Here is a 24,383-nt window from a genome sequence, read left to right on the forward strand (position 1 = left end):
GACACGAGATCTACGATGAGAAAGGTAGTTCCCATCTATTAGCATTAGCATTTGATATAGAAATGCTGAGATAGATAGTTTTTAGTAATATTAGCATTTGCTCACTTTCCCTGAAATTCATGTCTCTAGCATGTGTAAATTTGGGAATTTGGCATATATTTTAGTATGCCTTCATGTGTTTATTGTATTTATGTTGAGTGTTCTTAGATTTCTCTTGCTTCTTAACATACTTACACTATGTAGGTAAGGTGGGGAAATGTAGATTTTCTGCTGCCTTTCGGTAGAGTCTAGAGTGCTACAGACGGCTTTATTCACGGATTGGATGAAAAGGTACCCTTTCTTTAATACTAGCTTATGCATATTTTAGTTGAGTTTTTGAACAACTGATCAGTCATTATACACTTGCTTATGGCCGTTGTTTATGAGTACATTTTGCTATTCGCTTGCATTGAAAATATCAAGGAAAGGTTTGAGTTTGATGCTAATACGAGCAGTGTCTTCTTCATTGAAAGCCCATTGAAAGGGTTTTTGGGTCAAAACCCATCTTCCGGTGACAGTGGGTATGCAAGCTATTGACGGGGGATTTGGAAATGGTTAAGAATTTTGATCAATGGGTAAGAGGAGTTGGGTTTTGAAAAAAAAAAACACTTTAAATCGGTATGCAAAGGGTTTTTTGTCTAAACCCAACAGCTTGCATAACCATTGACCTTAATTCTTAACCAAAATAGCACCCACTCAAAGGATTTTTTTTTACCAAAACCCATCTTGTTACATACAGAACCAGAATGTAACATGAAACTCTTCTATTTGATTTTTAATCATCTGTTGTTTTTCATTTTTTTCATACAAAACCCATTCAGATGCAATACATACATCCACCAGTGACCAGTCTCATGTGAAGAAGGAGGAGGAAAAGGCTCAGGAAGAGGTATGCATACATCCACCAGTGACCAGTCTCATGTCTTGATTGTACTTCTGTCATGTATGTGTGTACTGATACAAGTATTCAGATCTGATATGGACACCAAGCATTGAACTGAACAAACGCCATGAAATATGAGGATCTTCAATAGGTTCTTAATGTGTAATGTATTATTTAGATTCCATTCAAAATGTATTATTCACATTACAAAAAGATTTATGCTAGCTTGTATAGAACTCAAAATCTACATAAATGTAAGGCCTAACATTGTGATCTTTTGCTTCCTTCAGGGATCACACTTCGAGTCGATCAATTACACGCTATTGTTATTTAGAAAGTCATAAGCTTCGTTGGTTAGAAGATTGATAGTCTATGACCATGAGATCAAATCCCAAGTCATCGGTAGTGCAATTTCCTCTCATTGACCCTATCAATGTGTACAAGTCCCCCACACTCATGGATAGGGAGTTCTATGATCAAGAATCATCACCACCACCTCACATATGACACAGTGTATAAGTGAGATTTCCCGACTCCTCTTTCTGTTATAGTTTATGCACACAAAACATTGTGTTCTTTCTCTTCCTTTAGAGATCACTCTTCTAGTGAATCACACACTAGTGTTATTCAGAAAATTAGAAGCTTCTCTGTTCATGGGATTGATATAGTGTACGACCATGAGATCAAATCCCAAGTCATCTGTAGTGCAATTTCCTCTAATTGACCATGTCATTGTGTACAAGTACCCACTCTCATATTTGAATAGGGAGTCCTATCATCACCACCACCTCACACATGACAGCTGTATAAGTGAGATGTCCCGACACCCCCCCTGCTGTGATAGTTTGTTGATCTACACATATTCAGAGAATCTGTTTTTTTTAATCTACATCTATAACAATCTTTAACATCTGATTCTCTCATATTCCCAAGAGAAACAATCTATATCCAATGAGGGGACACTTGCAATCTAATTAATCGGGTGGAAGAGAGTCAATATTCTCATATCCATCGAAAGAGGTCAAGTGATCTCAAACCAATCAAAGGAGAAAAGAGACCCAACACCCAATATATTCACAATGTATTCCATAATATTATTATGATTATATGATTAACAATGCATGTAGTCAGGTACATCACATCAATTACCATCCAGGGAAACGATACTAACAACTACTCAAGGCCTTGTACCAAGAGGTGACGAAACCAAAATGACTCATTTGAGTTTTGAGTCGTGGTAGTGAGTTATAACTTGTTCAATAACCCGCATCTCCACAAACTTTATAACCATTCAAATAAAAAGAGTTTTAACTTGTTGAGGACATTTTTTGAATGATAAACTTTTTGAGTACATATGACCATGTACTTTGAGGTGTGGAAACTGAGATGATTCATACTTGTTTTGATTCGTGGTGGTGAATCTTATTTTATTTTTAAATGTGTGGAAAAATGGGAGGTGTCTTAACAAGTCAAAATGTTGTGATTATTCTGATTGCTCTAAACCATTAAGGATGGGCAATAGTATACATGACTATACCAAATTATGCCCAACTCAAGAGTAGAGTCCCCAGCTGGGCCGATCGTGCTATGGATGAATTATGTTCAAAACTTAGTGCTCACAAATGTGGTAGTGTCAAAGGCGATGAAGTAACTTAAAAAGGCTAAATTATCCTGGAAAACTCATTTTTCAGTGAAAAAGTTTACCAAGAAATTTTCCATGCATCTAAACGCCCAGCCAAGATTAGTTGTTTACTCCTTGAGCATTCACCTTTTGATCTAGGTGATCACATAGGCAACCTTTATTAGCTTAGGTTCAGGTGCCTAGGCAGGTCTCACGTAGGAAGTAGAACCTTGGATATAGGGGTGTAAACGAGCCGAGCCGAGCCGAGCTTGGCCAGGCTCGGCTCGGCTCGTTATGCTCAAAAGCTCGGCTCGGGCTCGAATCAGGCTCGGGCTCGGCTCGGCCAGGCTCACGAGCGGCTCGCGAGCCTTACCGAGCTTTTTTTCACACCCCTCATCTTCCCTGGACAGCCCTAATCCACAACCTCAAAAATGTTACGATTCACAAGAGAAACTCCGTAATCAACAAGGTCCGTAATAGAAATCATGGAATACACAAATCAAAACTAATAAACGTCATACAGATCCCAAATAATAAAGTAAAACACGAAAATCCGAAGCTTACCGCCATAGTTAACGAGCCCAGGCATGAATATAGTTGAATAAAACCCTTGAATCTGAATTTACACAGTTTCCCGATGAAAAAACCCTCGTTCGAGAGTAAAAACCGCGAGAAGCAGCAAAAACACAAGAAACTGAATCAGATCCAAAAGTTCACAAGCTGATAGCATCACAGGTTTAGACCATCGGTGTTATTGGAAACCCTATAGAAGGGCAAAAAAAAATGGAACCCCAACGGGAGAAAAAAGGAGAGAATTCTGAACTTGCTTTCCAACCAATGCCCTAAATATTGTAATTTCACTACTTTTTTTACACTATGGGGGTGGTCCAAGTAACAAATGGGGTTCCTAAAATGAAGTGACATATTTTGCCTCCCCTTTTACTCCCTAGACAACCCTTTTAGTGTATATATTAATATATATATATATATATATATATATTTAAATATATTAAATTCTTAACGAGCATTAACGAGCCGAGCCGAGCCGAGCCTGGCCTAAATCGGGCTCGGCTCGTTAAGGATTCGAGCCGAGCTCGAGCCGAGCTTTTTTCGAGCCGAGCTCGAGCGAGCTTCCGAGCCCGAGCCAAAATTGACACCAGTTGGATAGCCTTTAAAAGGCACAGTGCCATCCTTCATTAGCTTTAGTTAACCACACAAGAGTTGCACACAGACTTATTTTCCTTTCAATGGGTCCCTTTTCATCTTGCCACTTTGTGAGAGTGTTAATTTTCAGAGTTGACCTCACATTTATTTTGAAATCTGGTACAACATCTCTCTCTTTGACGATGGGCTGTTTTCGTATCATATACAGTAGTAGTACAGTACAGATTGATCTAACTATCGACTACAAAATCCATTTATGATATTTTGTATTTGTACTTTTAAATTTTCTGAATTTGGATTCGTAGTGTAGTACAGATTGATCTAATTATCAACTATGAAAATCCATTTATGATATTTTGTATTTGTGCATCTAATTTTCAGAATGTGGATATGGATAATTTTGATGACTTTGGCGTTGATTTATATCCTGTTCTTTGAGGCATCCTTATCCGACTCGGATCCTGATGCTGGCATGATGAATTGTATTAGGGATAAAAAAGCAGCTAACATTGTTCCAAGGTATGACTTTCTTAATAGTTTCAGATCTCTGTGTGTACCTCTTTCCTTCAACTTTTGTCCTTGTGCTACAGTTCTCAGTTCTCACTAATATGTCAAGTCTATAAATGGGATTTATTAGCGACTTTTGCAGAAAAGCATTTCGCGGCTGTCTGTTGCATGAGAGAGCAGCCACTCAGATGAATTAAATGAATAAGACAAAACCTGCTGAAAAGTGAGCCTATGTGGCTGCTCTATCATGCAACAGCCCGCTGTGAAATGCCTTTATTCAACAGCCACACACACACACACACACTTACTTCATGCATGAGCTATTACAATTTCATCCTCTATCATAGAAAGCTTTTTCAGTTCATATTAAGCCTTTATTAGTATTGTAAGAAGTCATGTTTGCTTTCTGAGAGTTAGTCTTTCAATCATCATTTCTATTTGCTCCTCAATGAATAGTTAAGACTTAAGAGAAGTAGTTATATGAATGGTTTTAAATTTCAGCCGAAACGAAACGAAATTACCAAAATATTTCGGTTATGGCCACGGCCGAATTGATGTTTACATGAAGTCGTTTCTTTACAAGATTTCGACGAAATTTCACCGAAATTCCGAATTTTAGTTGAAATTTCGTTTTAGCCATTTTTACTAAATTTCCACCGAAATTGTAAATATGTGCCGAAATAGCCGAAATTTCCACCGAAATCGCCGAAATTTTCACTGAAATTTTAGACATTTCGGTCGAAATTTAAGAAATAACGAAATCTTTGTCATAATTTTTAAGTGATTTCGGCCGAAACCGAAACTGAAATATTTCAGAGATTCAAGATTTTGATTGAGCGAATAAAATTGGCGCCTTTCATGCCATTTAAGATTTTTCTGGATAGGCGAAGATTCTAGATTTTGATTGAGCGAATAGAATTGGCATCTTTCATGCCATTGAAAAATAATAATAACAAAATTGGCATCTTTCCTATGGAAAGAACTGAGAGATGAGAATTAGAAGATTAGAAGCATTTTTTTGAAACCTTCTTTGGCTTTTAGTTATGCTATATGTTGAAAACATTGAAACATCTTTTTTCAAGTATACTAACAAATAATGAAAGAATGCTCTTGTAAATGATTACCAATTCTACCAGAAACAGTCAACGAGGGAATATTTCATAATTTTATTACTACAGTGTTGACTTTAGTTGGACATAGGAGCGTTTTATATTTCCAGCATAGGCTGTTGCTTGCAGATGTAAATGGGTGGATTGGAATGTTAGGAGTTTCTGAACCTCCTGTGCAATGTCGAAAATGTCATTTTTGTTTAAATAACAGAATGCTGAAATTACATGAATGATCATTGTTCTTTTGTTAAAAAAATAATGAAACATTCAAATTGTATGAATCAAATTTTTACTAAAGTATCATATAACGCATTTCCATGTTTTGCCTAGTCAGCCCTTTTGGGCGAAGGCTCAGTCCCAATTGGATTTCTTGTTGAGCTATCTAAGTTCCTCAACTGAATCCTCTTCTAGTGTGCGCCTTTGAACTGTGCTGCGAATTTGTAAGTATTTTGTGAATCGCTCATACATATTTTGTGAATATATGGTATGGGTACAGGCATGCATCACTTTCATCTTCTGTGGTATAAATTTTGCTCTCAATGTTACCATTCTTAAATATCCAGCTAGTACAGTGTAACTAGTATGATTGATTTCCAGAGTTTAAGCAGATTCTAAACTTGCTACTTGCCCCTTCTTTTCTATCACAATGTATCTGTAAAACAGGTATAATTTGTTGGAAAATTTGAGGGCACTGTTGTTGATAAAAAAACAGAAACTTGTTGCTTCAAGGCGTGCTATCACTTTCCTTAAGACAAGATTCGCCCCCACTAGTAGTGTGCAAAGGGGATCCGCGAATTGCCTCCTTAGTATAAAATGAAGCCTAGTAGGGAAGCCCTACTAATGTTTGATGACGCGTAGCACTAGCGGAATCAAACCCGAAATGCCCTTCCGAAATTTCAAGCCTTAGAGAAATTTCTAGATAATGTTTCTGCAGAAAAACAGTATCTAGAACAGTAAACAAAAGAAAAACAGTATATAGAAATACTTGGGGATTTTGTAGGAGTGTAGAAGAGAGTGTAGAGTCTGTCAGAATTGCCAATTCATTTTTCTATATGAAATGACTGAATTCTGCGCATTTTGTAGACCACCTAGTGTCTTTTCAGTGTGAAAAACACCTCTACAGGGCACCTTTCCAGAATGTTTGAAATCTGACCGTTAGATCGCACCCATTGATATTGAACGGTCCTGATCGATTCTAGAGGTGACTGTTGGTAAGTGCAAAGTGCGCCTAAAAAGGCGCCAATAAAGCGCCACTATGCGCCCTATAGCCCATTGCCCACGCCGCGCGCGCGCGTGCGCGTGTGCGAACGGTGCGTTGCACCGTCCCGCGGGTCCAACCATGGGTTCAACCCAATGTGCAATCAACAAGTATTAGAAAAGGTAGTGCTTTATAAGCCATTCTCTTTCTTTTCTCTCATCCGGTACGGGACTATCTTTTCAACTACACTTCTACATCCTTTTGTAAGAGCAAATATTTCCAAGAAAACATTTTCCTTTTCCCAAACGCTTTTGATAAAACATTTTCCAAAACACTAAAACATGTAAAATACATGATTTTGAAAATGCAAAATCACTAACAATCCCCCACCATTTTCAAAATCAAAGAAAATTTTCTCATCAGGCTTGGAAATCTTATGCATAGATGAAGGTATCTCTCGATTTGAACCTTCACTTAGTGAGGACATATCAAAGTTAACCAGAATTGCATAGTAGACGTATCTTTGAACTAGCTATTCTATTTGGTTAACCGGATACATCTCACACACAAGATTTCACTTCTTTGGGCAATTTCTAAAACCGACACATGTACTGGCCTTGTGTCTATATCTTGGTTTCATGAGCGCTCTAGAGACTAGCCAGGTCTCATAGGAAGCGGCACCACTCCCACACTCATATAGGTAGGCTTATCAAGAGTGCCCCTGTAACTAAAACACTCCAACACTATGTTATAAGCCTATTAAGAGTTTAAATACTCAGCCTTCTCCTTTTAAACATTACAGGTACCAAGCACTTTACCTTGGGATGGCAAATAATACAGATTATAGTGCTTGCAATCACTCCATATGATGTACTTAAACTCATTGAACTCAAGACTTGATGTTTATTCAAGTGTTGAGTTGATGTTCCATCATTGGTGACTATTGGTTAATGGCTTTAACCCCATCCCTAATGATGTTTTACACACCAGATCTCTTGCAAGAGCTTTAATGAATGGATCGCCCAAGTTTTGGCTCGATCTCACAAAATCAATAGTTACTACTCTATTAGTAAGTAACTCTCTTATAGCACTATGTCTAAGTCCTATATGTCTGGACTTACCATTATAAACATGATTATATGCCCTTGATGGTGTGGCTTGACTATCACAATGGACATAAATCGATGGCATTGGTTTAGACCATAACGAAATTTCCAATAACAAATTCCGAAGCCATTCCGCCTCTTTACAGCATGCTGCCAGAGCTATAAACTCTGCTTCCATAGTTGAAGTTGTTATGCATGTCTGTTCCTTAGAGGCCCAGGAGACTGCTCCCCCACCAAGGGTGAAATCCACCCACTGATTGATAAATAGTCTATACGCTCAGTTATCCAACTAGCATCAGAGTATCCTTCTATTACAGTTGGATACCCACTATAACATAAACCATAGTTTATAGTTTTCTTTAAATATTTTAAAATTCTATAGACTGCATTCTAATGAGAAAAACTAGGATTACTGATAAACCTATTAAGTTTACGTACAGCAAATTGTATGTCTGGCCTAGTACAAGTCATAGCATACATAAGACTACCAATTACACTAGCATACCCTAGTTGAGATTTTTTACTTGGTACCCTATTCAAAATGTGACAAGCTGTAAGTAAGGCTTCACCCCAAAACCTTTTATTTAAACCAGAATTAACAAGCATAGCATTAATCATTTCAGTAAGTGTCCTATTCTTTCTTTCTTCTACACCATTTTGTTGTGGTGTATAAGGGGCAGAAGTTTCATGGACTATGCCTACTGATTCACAGAAATGAGGAAAGTGATATTCACCACCTCTATCTGATCTGAGACATTTAATGCTTGTTATACATTGGTTTTCTACTTCAGTTTTATAAATTTTAAATTTTTCTAAAACCTCATCTTTATGACCAAGGAGATAAACATAACAGTACTTAGAATAATCATCAATAAATATAACAAAGTACTTTTTACCTCCCTTTGTGGGAACACTATGTATGTCACATACATCACTATGTATTAAATCTAACAAGTTAGAAGTTCTATCTACTTTAGGGAATGACTTAGTAATTATCTTAGTTTGCATGCATGTTTTACATCTATCTACTAAGTCATTTTCATATTAAGGTTAACTTAACCATATCATTCATTTTCCTAGTATTTACATGTCCTAAACAATTATGCCATAAAGATAAAGAAGAATCCAAAACATAAGCAACGACATTCACTTTATTGATATTAAGTTTGAACATCCCTTCATACATATATCCCTTCCCAACAAAAGTACCCCCCTTAGAAAGAATGAACTTGTCAGATTCAAATACAAGTTTGAAGCCATTCTTGTTGAGAATGCTTCCAGACACTAAGTTCTTTCTAACTTCTGGTATATGGTAGACATCGGTTAGAGTGAGTCGCTTGCCGGATGTGAACTCAAGTTCCATCTTGCCCTTCCCTTTGACTTCTGCTGTCGACGAATTTCTCATGTATAACATGCTTCCATCTTCAACTGTTTCATAAGTTGAAAACAGGTTCCTGTCTTTACAGACATGCTTCGTCGCACCAGAGTCAATCCACCAATCATTGCCATCTTCAAGCATATTTGCCTCTGAAATCATGGCGACAAACCTTTCTTTGTCTGTTGGTGCACCCGACTTCTTATCCTTAAGCAGTCGGCACTCACTCTTGTAATGGCCTGGTTTGCCACAGTTGAAACAAGCACCCTTTCTTTTCTTATTCTTATTAGTCTTCTTTTCAGGATGTTTGTTTCTCTTTCAATTGCCTTTTCCTTGTTGGTTCGAATTCTTGACATTTTCCACCAAATGGATCTTAGAGGATACAGTTTCATTTTCTTTCTTGTCTCTGATTCTTGACTCTTCCTCAATCCTGAGGCATTGAGCCAAGTCTTCAATAGACATTTCATCTTTCTTGTGTTTTAGACTTTTTCTAAAGTCTTTCCAAGTTGGTGGAAGTTTGTCAATAATTGAAGGGACAATGAAGGAATCATCAAGAATGATGCCTTGCAAATGAATTTGATTAATTAAATGTTGTATTTCATGTAATTGATCAATAACAGACTTATCAGCTACCATTTTAAAATTTAAAAATTGACTCACAGTGAATTTCTTGCTACTGGCATCTTCCGCCAAGTATTTGGCTTCAAGTGCATTCCAGATTTCACTTGCTGATCCCATGCCTTGATATATGTCAAATAGTGTATCTGACATAGCATTTTGGATGTGCCCTTTGCAAATGCAGTCATCCTGTTCCCACTTCATCCTTGCACGACCTCCGCCAAAGTTTCATTTTCATTTGCTGCCGGCTTTAGAGTAGTGAGAACCCGGACCACTTTGAGTGATGTCAAAATGAAGTGCAACTTCTTCTGCCAGCGCTTGAAATTTCCTTTGTCGAAACGTTCGAGTTTGACAAAGTTTTGGGTCATTTGACGAACTGAATAAAGTGCCATTGAAACAACAGTAAATAATCTTGTCTAAAGATTGTTGGAAAATTTGAGGGCACTGTTGTTGATAAAAAAATAGAAACTTGTTGCTTCAAGGCGTGATATCACTTTCCTTAAGACAAGATTCGCCCCCACTAGTAGTGTGCAAAGGGGATCCACGAATTTCCTCCTTAGTATAAAATGAAGCCTAGTAGGGAAGCCCTACTAATGTTTGATGACGCATAGCACTAGCGGAATCAAACCCGAAATGCCCTTCCGAAATTTCAAGCCTTAGAGAAATTTCTAGATAATGTTTCTGCAGAAAAACAGTATCTAGAACAGTAAACAAAAGAAAAACAGTATATAGAAATACTTGGGGATTTTGTAGGAGTGTAGAAGAGAGTGTAAAGTCTGTCAGAATTGCCAATTCGTTTTTCTATATGAAATGACTGAATTCTGCACATTTTGTAGACCACCTGGTGTCTTTTCAGTGTGAAAAACACCTCTACAGGGCACCTTTCCAGAATGTTTGAAATCTGACCATTAGATCGCACCCATTGATATTGAACGGTCCTGATCGATTCTAGAGGTGACTGTTGGTTTGAGTAAAACCTCACTCCAACCCAGTCATCGTTAGATCAACCATCTATGGTGTGGATCGCACCCACTTGGCACATGACCGTTGGGGGAAGGGACACAACCCATTTGATCACACTCTTTGACCGAAGTACAAAGTGCGCCTAAAAAAGTGCCAATAAAGCGCCGCTATGCGCCCTATAGCCCATTGCCCACGCCGCGCGCACGCGTGTGCGAACGGTGCGTTGCACCGTCCTGCGGGTCCAACCCAATGTGCAATCAACAAGTATTAGAAAAGATAGTGCTTTATAAGCCCTTCTCTTTCTTTTCTCTCATCTGGTACGGGACTATCTTTTCAACTACACTTCTACATCCTTTTGTAAAAGCAAATATTTCTAAGAAAACATTTTCCTTTTCCCAAACGCTTTTGATAAAACATTTTCCAAAACACTAAAACATGTAAAATACATGATTTTGAAAATGCAAAATCACTAACATAATTGGTGTATGTTGACTCTGATTCTCCGAGCCTTCTATTTCAAGATATCAAAAGTTCGTACCAAGTGATCTCAGTGAGGCTAGTTCAAGAGGTAAATGCTTTGGCTCTTTTCTTTTGTATTAATCTCTAGAAATTTATCTAAGCTTCTCAAGCTCCACTATGATTAAAATATCAGGAAGCCTCTAGACTTCTCACACTCCACTATGATTGAAATATCAGGAATCCTCAAGAAGCACTCTGATATGGATCGTGGTATTGAAGGGGATAGGTTGCCAAAGAAATCCGAAGAACAAATGAACTTGGAGTAAATTTCTTTGTGCTCATTTCCCTTCATGCTTTTACTTTCTACCTATATCTATGGCTCCCCATGTTTGTTAATTCTATGTTACAATGGAATTTTATAGAGAGGTAGATACCAGTACTCCAACATTGACAAACATAGAATTGCCTGCGGAGCTAAGGTGCTCTCTTTGCAACACAATCTTCAAAGAGGCTGTGATGATACCATGCTGCCATCATAGCTTTTGCGACAAGTGTAAGCTCATTCACGAATATTCCCAAAGTTCCAAATATGATGAATTGTCCCTATCAACTTGCCCGTAGCTTTATTCATTGGCTTGTAAGACCTGTTAAGAATCCCAGATAAATCACAATAAGATAAAAATTATATCATCTCCCCAAGGGCTGTTTTTTGTCATTGGGAAGTGTTGGTAACTTTCTAGTTTCTACAAACATAAGCGGACTTCATTTTACGTACCTGCATTTATTAATTTTTACCTTAAACGTGCCATTTGGCTGCAGGTATACGTTTGGTATTGGTTGAGAAGGAAAGGTGTCCAAAGTGTTCTTCTACCAAATGTAGATTAGATGATTTGCTTCCAAACGTATCCCTCAGGCAGGCAATTGAACATTTTCTCGAGTCTCAAGTAATAATCAGTGGTTCAGACAATACTCTTCCCAAATATGCTCCAGGTGAGATAAATCAATAATTCTTGAAGTAAAACATACCAACCAAAGATCTAAGAATGGCCCGTGTACATTATTTTAACATTTTAAAATTCAGATGATGAGTCAGGGGTCCAAGTGAAAGAGGTATCATGCGCCATATCTATCCTCCAACGAGAGCCGCTATTACCCCATTCACCATCTGCAACAGGGAAAGAATCAAATCAAGTTATGGCAGAATCTGCATGTGAATCACGGACCACAAACAACGGAGCAGCTCTTGGAACTGGTTCACGTATCATTCGTCTAAATGTGGACAAATCTGTGAAATCAGCTTCTTCGCCGCACAATATAAAACAGATAAAAAATGGTGATGAAGCCTTAGAATCTATGACTGATTTTCGAGGAGATAGCCAGCCCTTCAAACTTTCTCATGCTCAACCCCAAAAGGATGAGGGTAGGATCGATTGACTAATTTGGATCTATATCCATTTGTTTTTTGTTTTTTTTTTTTGTTTTTTTGAAATTTTTTCCATTTGTTATTTGTTACTTGCATTTTATGTGATTAGTTGATGCATGTTGCTAATTTTGGCACCATTTTCATATGCCCTAAGTTGCTAGCATTTTATTTTATGGTTTCTTAAATTTGGTTGACTGCCTCATGAATTCAATGCGTTTCGGTAGATTATTATAGAATTTATTGAAACTTTGGCAGTAATAATTTGGATAAAAAAAATAATAGAAATGCACATGTTGTTGAAGTATCATCAACTAGCATAGTGTTCCATTAATATTTACTACTGCATGTTAATTCTAAAATGCTCGATGAAGCATGCCAGGTGTCTGATTATATGTATTCGACCACCTCGGTCTTATTTATAAGTAATAAATATTTTCACCATTTCAAAAAATAAAAAGTTGCCTATGTGTCATGTAACTGTAATTTTCTGAGCACCTTTGATGTCATCAGAATTTAGGTTGTCCTGGTAGCTTAACTATGGCTCTCAAAATAGTCCTGCAAGTTTTGTTGGTTAAGCAAAAGACAGGTTGCTGTATCTGTATAATTCATTTTGCTCTACTATATTTGGTAGTTCTTTCCAGCTTCTCTAACATATTGATAAGTGGCTCCTTGCCTTATTGTTTTCATTCACACCTCAACTATCTAATGTCACTTATCTAATCTAGCAAGCAAAAACAAGAAGGGCCTGTGGATTAATACTTCAGGTAAAGTCTTAACATGCCAAATTTTGTATTGTTTAGTATGTAAAATAACCGAGTTTCTCATTCTTTAGATATAACATTTGCTCATCTAATTTGAAAATTGCCGTTATGGATTTTCTAGATGGAAGCGGGAGCTTTATGCACAGGAGCAGAAGCAAAAAGGTAGCCCTTTTGGTCACAAAACATCTGCTTTTTTTTCTTCTGAAAATATTTAATCACCTCATTTTATTGGATGTAGAGTTTACTCAGCAAAAAAGTAGCCCGTTTGGGTTGCTAGAGCAGTTTCTTGCCTTTCTTTTTTTTGCTGCAGCTTTGGCTTTTTGTTTTAGTCTCTTAGTCTTTGGGCCTCCACCCTCCTATGGGAGTTGTTTATTTATCTTATTGTTTATGCTCTTATGATTTAAAAAATGCAATGGTGTTTTATTACTTCTGAATCTATAAAATGATCTTACACACGTTCAGCGTTTCTGAATATGTACAGCAGGTTCTGAATATGTAAAATGGTGTTTTATTACTTCTGAATATGTACAGCAGGTTCTGTATGTGTCACAGATATTCAGCGTGTATTTTGAAAAAAAAAATTCACACATTTACCAGCGGTTATAACCACTGGTATATATCTCCTATACACGCGTGAGAACATCGCCTATACCCGCGGTTATGACCGCTGGTATATATCTCAAGTTCACTAAATCACACCGATATACCAGCAGTTATACCCGCTGGTACTTATTACTGATATATACCAGCGGTTAAAACCGCTGGTATATATCTGTGGTTCCCTAACGACACTGAGCTCTACCACTGGTCCTAACCGCCGCTAATTATGACACTACAGCAGCGGTGTTAATAGCCACGGTCATAACCGCGGGTATATATCGATATATACCAGCGGTTATAACCGCTGCTAAAGTTTACAGATACACTAGCGGTTGTAATAGCTACGGTTATAACCGCGGGTATATATCGATATATACCCGCGGTTATAACCGCTGCTAAAGTTGACAGATACACTAGCGGTCGTAATAGCTACGGTTTTTACCGTTGGTAAAGGATGCACCGACGGGACATACACCAGCGGAAAGGAAACCGCGGCTAAATTGTATAACAACGGTGTTACCTAATATTAGCAGCGGTTGCGACCGCCGGTAAATATTGGTTTTGTTATAGTGAAGGTTTTCCGATTACCTATCTAAAGAGCCTAAGATTACGCTATTTGGACTTGATTTGGCTAAGTTAGAGGCAGTTTTAGGATATGGTAAGTGTCTAATACGGGATTACTATTTTAGGATTATGTTAGAGATATTTCTTCATTTTATTTACGTTGCTTTAGTTAGAAGATTGAGAATAATAGTTAGGTAAGAATTTAGGGTTGCTATTCTTAGATTTTGGCCTTTTTTATATAATGTAATAGCATGAGGAAATAAGGGAGATTTGAATAAAGTTTATTTTTGGGACATCTCTTGTGAAGAGAGCATTGGCTTGTTCACGTGGGTGAAGGAGCTTCGCTCCTTTCACGTTTTATATTGGAGTTTTTCTCCAAACTGTGGCATGGGTTTTCAAGCCCCCACGAGATTATTTTAGTCGCTTGTTGTGTTGATCTTTCATCTTGTGTTGCCGCTCTCATGCTCCCTGCGTCAAGGTAAGAGATGGCCGCCTCTCTTGAAGCCTCCCATAGTCTACTCCGCCGTCACCTATCCTCCAGCAAAGTTCCAGAGATATCATGAACATGTTAGTGATTGCTAACTCTTCATCAAAAACCATTCTTCTTATCTTATGAAGTACTAAATTCAGCACCATGATTTCCATGTAAAGACTCCTCTTCCTCCCCCCTGGACAAGAGGATAATTCCTGGGGCATAAACTCCTGACCCTCCCTCTTTAGTAACTTGGATACAGCCAAACCAAGTATCCCAAAGAAATTTTAACAGAGACTAGTAATAATTACATTTATTCGAGCCATCCCATCCAGGGAAACCTGCGATGGGAGTTAAAGGCAGGAACATCAAAAGAGGTAACATTTCCTTGACCTTTCACTTATGACCACGGAAGATTAATCGTGGGATGGGCCAATCCTACCCGATTTAGCAAAAGATCTTAGGATCTTAAGTAACCTATTCGTCCTTGATCCAGAGATCGAAGCCAGTGCATTCACCATGTGATTCATCTTTTTATTGTGATGGGACTGAGGCCACTTTGCCGCCGACTTTAAACCATTATAAACTCTAGCAGGCCTTTTATAGCCAAACATTTTCTTGGATCTTGGGTGCAGGTCAGTTGACTATGTAGACGTGCTCAACCAGGCTACTTGTCGCTTATGAGCAGAAATTCTGGGTTTAGGAGCTACCAGACAAAGCAACGACTTTTCGGGGCAGACGAAAAGGTCTTTCTCATGAACCCCACCCTGCAGATCTGGACATTTGAAATTTGAAATCCCAGTGTTCAACGGCTCGAAAGACAGGCAACCCCCAATCACCCGAGACTGTTGTTCCTCCTACAGATAACGATCTGACCCAGGGAAGATTGAATCAGGGACCGCTTTCGAAAGCTCGATCCCCACAGTGTAGATCTGATCTGAGACTTTAAGCTTAATACAGGAGGGAAGAAAATGCCAACGGGGGGCTATAATTTTAGTAGCCAAAACAAAACTCATACAGTTCTGATGGCTACCTTCCATTTTAATTTCTACAACTCTACCATAGAGAGCCCCTAGCGCCTCCACCGTTGAAACAGCCCAGATGTGCAGTGGGATTCCATGGAAGTGAACCCAAGAGGCCTCCTCTCCGTGGATGTAATCCTGTTTCCATGGTGAGAGGCAGAGCAAATGATTGCCCAGGGATACAGATCCCATAGCAAGAATATGTAGGGCTTGAGACTCAGATTCAAACATAAAAAGAACCTCAGTTGGCAACGAAATAGAAGGGCAATTTAAAGAGGGGATATCCCTAGACATTTGCGCCCAAGTCCAGAGATCCTGCAACGATTCGTTACGGTTCTTTTTTTCCCTAACAAGCAAGCCCTTAGGGAACCCATACGATTCTCCACTTCCTTGCCTGAAATAGATAAAGATTGAAACCCTAAGTTGTTGTTGCAAGATATTTTACCCGAGTCGGGCCAAAGATCGTTCTCATCATTAATGTAAACCTCCGAATGGAAACTGGACCTAGGAAGCCACTTCAGGGAGGATTTACACTGACGACACCAACGACATTCCTTCTGCCAACTGAAGTTAAGGTATTGACAGGGAGGGCAGAGCCAGTTTTGGTGTCTAAAATCCGAGACTTGTCCGGCAATCCCCCTGGAACTCCGCTCCCCAGGGGAACTAATCCCCACATTCCGGGATGTACTTAGTGAAGGGCACCGAGTCGATCTAAATAACGGGCATCTTCTGCATCTTTGCCTCCATTCAAAGTTGTTGTAATGGCAATGGAAACACTGCCAGTCTCCCAGAAATCTTCCGTTAGATCTGCTACTCCTCTCTCGTCTTCTCACTTTTGTGTTCAATGCTCATGTTTTTTTTTTTTTTTTTGCTCTCTTCTTCAACAAGAGAAGGGGAACCTATATTCCAAGGCTATAATCTATCACCTTTTTCAAGAACCACAGGCTACTGATTTTTGCAAATCATCTATCTTAAAAATAATTTAAGATCGGTGAGTTTTTTGCATTTTTTTTGTGTGTGGAAAATGCTATTAAAATAATAGCATGCATAGCAGGTGTTCTACACTGAGGCAATGAACGATCTTAACTCGCCGAATGTAGTTTTTGTTTGTGGCATGTTTTACTTTCTTTCAATGTTTTTATATCTTCCTTTTCAATTCTAGGTCATTTATCTAATTAATAAATAATATAGTCTGATCCCTTGCCTTTTTGGCCATCCATCTTGTGATCCATTGGTGTTATTAGGGGCGGAGACACAGGTAATGTTTTATTAGGGGCGGATACCATAGTGAAAATCGCAAAGAACGGTTCTAATTAAGAAGAAAAACAGGATAATTAAACGGATTGTATTCTAACAAAAAAATTGATCCCGTGGAATGGGTTTCCACAAAATTGCCTAGCGAATCCCTTGTAGTATATACAGGCTACTGATATTTGCACTGCTCTATTTCGATGATGATACAAACTCCCCTTGTCTTTTAGTATTTAACCAGCTCTAAAAAAGCTATTAAAATTACCAAAATGATATCATGCATCAAGATGAAAAAATCCTAGATAGTAAATTCTCCCGAAGACAAAAAAAAATCTGAACACAATTATAATACTTAGTTTGACTTTAATTGACTAACTAGAAATTCCTAAAAAAAAGAATGAACTCAAAAGCCTCAAAACATGTTTTAACCCTTTGCGCGGTTATGTCTTGAATGCCTTTTTTTTTGGAATGACAATAAATATATATCATAGCAAAAAAAAAGGAAGCCGAGATGGACCACCCATATATACAAAAAGAAGCAAGAAAGAAACAGGAATGAAGAAAAAACAAAATACAGAGAAGACCCCTCCTCAGGGAGGAAGGTGGTCGAACCACATAATAGAACCACCGGAATTGCCTAGCGAATCCCATGGAATGGGTTTCCATAAAATTGCCTAGCGAATCCCTTGTATTATATACAGGCTCCTGATATTTGCACTGCTCTATTTCGATGTTGATACAAACTCTCCTTGTCTTTTAGTATTTAAACAGCTCTAAAAAAGCTATTAAAATTACCAAAAAATATCATGCATCAAGATGAAAAAATCCTAGATAGTAAATTCTCCCGAAGACAAAAAAAATCTGAACACAATTATAATACTTAGAGCTGGTTAAATACTAAAAGCCGATAGCGGACCTCGCAGTTAGGTCCTCAATCTCATAAAAATGGAAAGAAATCTCCACGGATGAGCCACCCCACCTTTCAGCCAACAAATCACATTTAACGAATCTCCCTCAACAATTGTAGATCCATCAACCTTCTATCAATATTCAAAAGGTCAAAATGTGCCGCCCTCACTTCCGCTTCTGAAGAATCAGACACACCAATAGATCCGTAGTATGCCCACACAACATCCCCCTTATCATTGTGACAAACCCCTCCCACTCCTGCTGGACCCGGATTGCCGGAACTCGCACCATCAAAGTTAACCTTATACATGTTTTGAGCAGGGGGCTCCCATCTTTGCAAAATATGATATCTCCCTTCAACACTAAAGCACACCTCCCTCCATCCTTCCCAAAGACCAAAAGCCGATACAAACCGGAAGGAGGGGAGGCATCTCACCCAAGATATAACCAAGGTGATGGTCTTCAAGTAAATCCAATGAGGATTCATGGCTTTCCCCTCAAAGACTCTAGAGTTTCTCTCCTTCCATAGAGACCACCACGTGGCTAGTAAACAAAAATTCCACAAGGTTTTTCCTTTTTCCTTCCAAGGAACCCCTCCCCAATGGTGCAATAATGACGGAATAGATTTTGGAAAAACCCAACAAATCCCAAATCTCATGAAGATGAATCGCCATATGATCCTAGTGAACGAACAATGTATAAACAAATGATCCACAGATCCCCATCTTGCAGACATGTTTGACCAGCATGAAAAAAATATTCGCTAAAAGATTTTCTGGGCCAGGTGAGGAGTTGGGAGACTTTAGAGGGTGGGAGTGAGGAGGTCATGAAAAGCTCCTAAAAATTAGGAAAATAAGTAATCAATTCTAAGGCCATGTCTGGTAGGATTTTTTTCCCAATAGATTTGAGGGGCACGATTGAGATTAGGGGGAGAAGTAGCAAAAAATGAGGAAAAATTCAGATCCAATTTTGTGTAGAGTATTTTGTTTTCTGATTTTTAGCCAACTTAGAGGCACTATTTTCCTTATTTTTAGCCACTTCTCAACCTGGAGACACTATATTTAGCCACTTCACCTGCCATACCTCTCTCGAGACACTAGTTTATCATGAAAAACAATTCATGGTAGCCAAACGTGCCCTTAATAGGTAATGTTTCACTAGTTTTTAAGAATTCTTGACGCTGCCTACTTGTGCCAACTCAATTCTCTTCCTCTCCCTCCTTTGCCACTCTCTCACAATCGGGCCAACAAATGTTCCGTGACATAATTTTTCATGGTTTGCCAAACATGGCCTAAATGAATGTGTTTTTTACAATTTGTTAACATATTTTATGATTTGTGAATTACTTAAGTCAACTAATTCAAGTGAGAATGGTGATAATGTGCTATGAGCAGAGCTCCTCATAGTCATGTAAATAACGCTGAAGGATACAGCTCATTCCTTTATTAAGTGGTATTTACTGCTTCCCTGTGGGGGAAGGACACTCTTTTAAATCTTTTGCACGTTAAGGAACCTTTCTCTCCCCTAGACAGAATCAGTGAGTTCCTTTTTCATTTGGCTGCTCATTCTTTTCCTTCAATGTCTGTAATGCATGGTCGAGAATAAGTCTCAGTGTTCTTCAACCATTCTCAGCAATAACCTGTTCTGCCGGCCGTTTCTTGAAATATTCACTTTAAAACAGTAGAAATCAACGAATAGGAATTGATTCAAGAACACTTCCCATGTTTCTTTTGATGTAAGGGTCGTAAAATGGGTGCAAGACAAATTTTATGCCCGATTCTATGTGGCAAAAATGGGCGTAAAATTTGTTATGTGCCCATTTTATCTAGACCCGATTCTCAATAATCTTGGATTAGCATGCAATAAGCTCTAATGAGTTAACACAGAACACTCAAGGAGATAGATAATAATAAAATTTGAAAAAGATATAATCTGTCCTAAGTTCCTAACTACCAAATCAAATCTGGCTTACTAAACTACAAGCTAATCAATCAAATGATGATCTCATTTTATTCTCTTACAATAACCATATCACACCAACTAACGAATGGTCGATCTTCAATGATCCATGTATTTTCTCGCGTACATTTTATTTAAGCATATAATGTAATCATTAGAACGTTGGAATCAGGTAGGAGGCACATTCTTTTGCCTGAGCCTGCGTTCGTTGGATAGAAGCTTTGCGAAACGAATCAAGGCGTTTCCGTTGGTTCCATCTCCAATCGGTCCTCCTGCTTCTTCGAAAAGGCCTGTCTCCAAGTTCACTCTAGACACTGGTTTCTGCAGAAGATTTTTGCCCACCTCCACCAAATTTAATAGATTCTCTTTCGTGGATATATCGACCGATGATGCATTGCCAACCAATGTGTCATCCTGGTATTCACGCAAAGATCTATTTAGTAAGTAAGCATGCATTAATTAGAAAATAAATAGCATCATTAGAGCAAAAGACAGCCTTCTATACCCAAATGATAGAAAGGGGATTTGCTAGGCAATTTCGTGGAAGCCATTTTGCACCGAGTTTTGCATGGGAGAACCCCCTCCTCAGATCAATTAAATGAATAAGAAAAAATATGCTAGAAGTGAGCCTGCGTGGCTTTTCTCTCCTGCAAAAGTCAGCTGCAAAATGTATTTTCTCTACTCTAGATTGCCGAAAAAATCCCTTCAAAAAGACTTTGAAAATAAAGCTTTGAAGCCTACATGTATAGTTGCATTATAGTATGCATATATAGAACTTTTTTGGGATTTGCTAAGCAATTTCGATGGAAAGCCATTTTGCGGCCAACTTTTTCACAAGAGATGAGCCACATTAGATTAAATTTAATGACTATGAAAAAAAATCGGCTGAAAGTCAGAGAGAGAGAGAGAGAGAGAGAGAGAGAGAGAGAGAGAGAGAGAGAGACCTGGATTCTAAGATAGTTGCACTCGGAGTGGAGAGCTTGGAAGAGAACAGAGTTATGAATGTCAACCATGTCTGCGCTTGCCTGTGAGAAAGAGTCAATCAAAGGAGTAGCCCCACTGTTATAAAGCCATCCCAAAACTCCCCATTTGGCCGCCATATTTGCACTATACTTCTCTTCCTGCTTTGCTGACCCCGTCCCCAAAGATATCACTAGCAACTTCCCATAATCCGTAGCCTTTATGTCTAAGAAATCTTGGTTTTCCATTAATATTTCTTTGGTTACTTCCGATATTGCCGTTAATGCCTACATAAACAGAAAAATATACATAAATTTCCATATTGTCTTTATTGCAATGACTTAAAATGGGCGTAAAATTGTACGTCGAAAGAAAGAAAGCCATGATAACATAGCAAACATGATTTTAAGTACAGGATTATTTGCGGCGACTCCTCCATCAATTAGATTGAAATCCTTCACATTTCCTTTGGCATCATGGGTTTGGAAGTAGTGAGCTGGAAGATATGTTGGGGCCGCCGATGTACCGATGCATACGTCGGAGAGGTACGGGTCATTAGACACTTCATTTTTTGCCTGAAATTTAAATAACAAGCTAACATTAGAGTTGAACATATGTGGCATTGAGACAAAAAAAAAAAAAAATTCAACTGTGGGATAGCCAATAGAGAGAGTCTGTTATTGGTGAGGAAATAGGCCCCATGTGGTAGGGGTGCGCATTAATCGGTTAAAACCGAATTAACCGACCGAACCGAATTCGGTCGGTCAATTCGGTTTGGTTTCAGAGTGGTTCGGTTCAGTTTCAGTTATAAAAAATCCAAATTTCGGTTTTCGGTTACCGGAGGAAAAAAATTCTGTTTAACCTAAAACCGAAATTAATGAGTTGCTTAACTTGATATCTACTAACCCCATTTTCACTTGGGACAGCCCCTGTTTATGATACAGTACATATCATTCAATGCAAGGAGGTTGTCCCTTGTAAAAATAACGATCCTAATTTTTAGTCTTTCAAAAATCAAAACCTAATTTCGATTTTCCCTTTTATCATCGTAGTGCAAAAGAGTCAAAAGACCAAACCCAAAAGCAGCTAGGGTTTTTTCTCCTCTCTGACTCTCCTCTCTACCGCCGGACGGCCTCATCTTCGACTCCGCCGGACCGCCGTCTCCACCAGTTCATCCATATGACAACCGTCGGCAAGAAAAAGAAGAAGAAGAAGAGGAAAAAGAAGAAGTGTGGATCAACATCCCTCGACTCTCCCTGTCGCCTCTCTGTCTCTCTCTCATAGGTTAGTAGTGTTCATCTATTTTTCATCTATTTAGGGTTTCATCTATTTTCATCTATTTGTGAAGCTATTTTTTTCGTTTTATGGTTTATAGGTTTAGGGGTTTAGGGTTTAGGGGCATGCATCTCATCTATTTTGGTTTAGGTTTTCAATCTATTATGGTTTTCATCTATTAGAGGTTAAGGCTTTCATATATTTTCTTTGAAACCTCTGACAAATGTTAATAACCATGCTTTAGGGTTTTATGTTTTTTTTTTTCATCTAGTTTTTTGCTTTTAATCGGTTACTCGGTTAAAACCGAAAACCGAAATCGGTTTTCGGTTTCAGTCCTGTTCGGTTCTCACAAATTCGGTTTCGGTTTCGGTTCCAAAATCCGAGTAACCGAAATATGTTCGGTTCCACCTTCTCGGTTATTTCGGTTCGGTTTTAACCGAATAACCACCCCTACCATGTGGGACACCGAAATGACTATTGGTTCTAGTGAATGACACCCAAAAGGTGGGCAAACAAGACCTTATATATCCTAAATACCAAAATCATAGAATTTTCAGACCCTTCCTATGGGGGCATAGGAATATACACGGGAGAGAATTTGAGATACAAATATAAGGTATATTCAAAGTATTGGAATTCAAAATCAGACACTGAAATATGAAGGTTGGAATGTATATTTGTACCTTGTAGGTGGAGAAGATGACTGGCTGAAGATACTTAATATCAAAAGCTGGAACTACAATATTTGCTAAGGTTTGGTGCAACTTAGTCTCCCCTAGAATCTCTCTAACCAAAGAGTGCAAGTACTTGCCGTCATATTTAGGTCCAGAGAGTGCACCCAACAAGTTTCTAGCTGAACTCAAGAAGCTGCACCCAAGATTTTCAATCAGAATCCTTATAAAACTAGGTAGAAATAAATACATGCAAATACGTGAATTAAAGGGAGGGAGTATTGATAAACGCACCCCTTCTGAGGAAATATCTTGGGGCAGTGTTCTAAGTAGAAGTTATTAATGTCTTTAGCTGCATAGAGCGGGCGGTTGTTTTTGTCCGGGGCAGTAAGCATGGCAGTCACCAAGCCGCCAGTGCTTGTTCCGGCAATCACGTCAAAGTAGTCGGCGAGCCGAACGTCCGGTCCATCAAGTTCCTATAAAAATAACAAATCATGCCATTTAATGAAACTTTAAATCACTTGAATCTAGATGTGGGAAAATGTATTATATTACCTTTATAGATACTTAAGTTTATCTACTTAGAACCAAAGATGAAACAGAACAAATCATCATCTTTGATCGTCGATCATCGAAAAAAAAAGAATAAGAGAAATATAGATTGCTAGTTACTTGTAATTTGGATTCGAGGAAAGCAAGGATGGTTCCAGGGATTATGCCTCTCACACCACCTCCGTCTATGCTAAGCACTGTCACCATCTCCCCGACAGCGGGTGGGGGATTCTCTATGGCCGGTGGGAGATTCGCTAAGCTGCCCATTCTCTCTCTCTCTCTCTCTCTCTCTCTCTCTCTCTCTCTCTCTCTCTCTCTCTCTCTCTCTCGACAAGCAAAACCTCTTAGAACATTATTAAGCAAAAACCCTATCAAATCATGGAATTGGAACTCCAAATTGCACCCTAAGCTAGGTTAGGGTCCCACCCGAGTCCCTGCAAAATTTCGTCGAGATCCGAGCACGTTTTTCCAGTGAACAAACCTTGAGCGGCATCGCGGTGTAAATATATAAGGAGGGTGAATTATCCTGGAGCGGTGCAGAGCAAATTTGGAATAAGACGCGACTCGTTTGTGCGCCTATCACAATTTGCGTAATCATGCGCTCATAAATTTTGTGGTGAGCCTATTAAAAATGGTAGTGCTAATATCGGTCAGTGCCCCTCTTTATATAAAAGCAGAAAATAAAATAAAAATAAGAGGAGGAGCTCATTTTCTCATTTTTACAGAAAGAGAGAGAGAGAGAGCGAGAGAGAGAGAGAGAGAGAGAGAGAGAGAGAGAGAGAGAGAGAGAGGGAGAGAGAGATTTCTGATCTTCTTCTCCAAGGTGTTTGACCGGAGCTCCGGCCATGTTCCGATCATCTTCCTAGATCATTTACGCTGGAGTTTCTTCAATCCTATCACCTTAAATCTGTGTAAGTTTTTC

General features: G+C 38.7%; 2 protein-coding genes and 1 long non-coding RNA gene across 3 annotated transcripts; 2 read left to right on the forward strand and 1 right to left on the reverse strand.

Moving 5' to 3' along the window:
* Positions 1 to 11,059: 11,059 nt before the first annotated feature.
* Positions 11,060 to 11,563, forward strand: LOC143880895 (uncharacterized). The gene is made up of 3 exons (XR_013251812.1): positions 11,060 to 11,151; positions 11,280 to 11,364; positions 11,465 to 11,563. It is a non-coding gene; the product is annotated as an uncharacterized LOC143880895 (long non-coding RNA).
* A 20-nt stretch (positions 11,564 to 11,583) lies between these two features.
* Positions 11,584 to 13,625, forward strand: LOC143881287 (uncharacterized). Its single transcript, XM_077384272.1, has 5 exons — positions 11,584 to 11,595; positions 11,862 to 12,032; positions 12,124 to 12,462; positions 13,191 to 13,229; positions 13,348 to 13,625. Exons 3-5 carry the CDS (start codon positions 12,237 to 12,239, stop codon positions 13,623 to 13,625), a joined length of 543 nt encoding a protein of 180 aa, XP_077240387.1. The 5' UTR covers positions 11,584 to 11,595; positions 11,862 to 12,032; positions 12,124 to 12,236.
* A 6,522-nt stretch (positions 13,626 to 20,147) lies between these two features.
* LOC143880896 (patatin-like protein 2) lies at positions 20,148 to 23,767 on the reverse strand. The gene is made up of 6 exons (XM_077383878.1): positions 23,582 to 23,767; positions 23,204 to 23,385; positions 22,922 to 23,105; positions 21,377 to 21,538; positions 20,948 to 21,250; positions 20,148 to 20,417 (listed from the first exon to the last, which is right to left on the reverse strand). The coding sequence occupies exons 1-6, from the start codon at positions 23,726 to 23,728 to the stop codon at positions 20,172 to 20,174; spliced, it is 1,224 nt and encodes a 407-aa protein (XP_077239993.1). The 5' UTR covers positions 23,729 to 23,767; the 3' UTR covers positions 20,148 to 20,171.
* Positions 23,768 to 24,383: the final 616 nt, after the last annotated feature.

This window comes from Tasmannia lanceolata, unplaced genomic scaffold (genome assembly GCF_043159265.1).
Source record: "Tasmannia lanceolata isolate RefF3 unplaced genomic scaffold, GAP_Taslan_0.1 ptg000007l, whole genome shotgun sequence".
Lineage (NCBI taxonomy): Eukaryota > Viridiplantae > Streptophyta > Magnoliopsida > Canellales > Winteraceae > Tasmannia > Tasmannia lanceolata.

Bases quoted from the DNA above. Each gene is read 5' to 3' on its own strand.
- LOC143880896 (XM_077383878.1), bottom strand. From the start codon at position 23,728: ATGGGCAGCTTAGCGAATCTCCCACCGGCCATAGAGAATCCCCCACCC. The intron at 21,251-21,376 runs GTACTTAAAATC...CTGTTTATGTAG, and splicing joins GAGTCGCCGCAAATAATCCT to GCATTAACGGCAATATCGGA. The intron at 20,418-20,947 runs GTCTCTCTCTCT...CGTGAATACCAG, and splicing joins GCAACTATCTTAGAATCCAG to GATGACACATTGGTTGGCAA.
- LOC143881287 (XM_077384272.1), top strand. From the start codon at position 12,237: ATGGCAGAATCTGCATGTGAATCACGGACCACAAACAACGGAGCAGCT. The intron at 12,463-13,190 runs GTAGGATCGATT...TATCTAATCTAG, and splicing joins TCAACCCCAAAAGGATGAGG to CAAGCAAAAACAAGAAGGGC. The intron at 13,230-13,347 runs GTAAAGTCTTAA...TGGATTTTCTAG, and splicing joins CCTGTGGATTAATACTTCAG to ATGGAAGCGGGAGCTTTATG.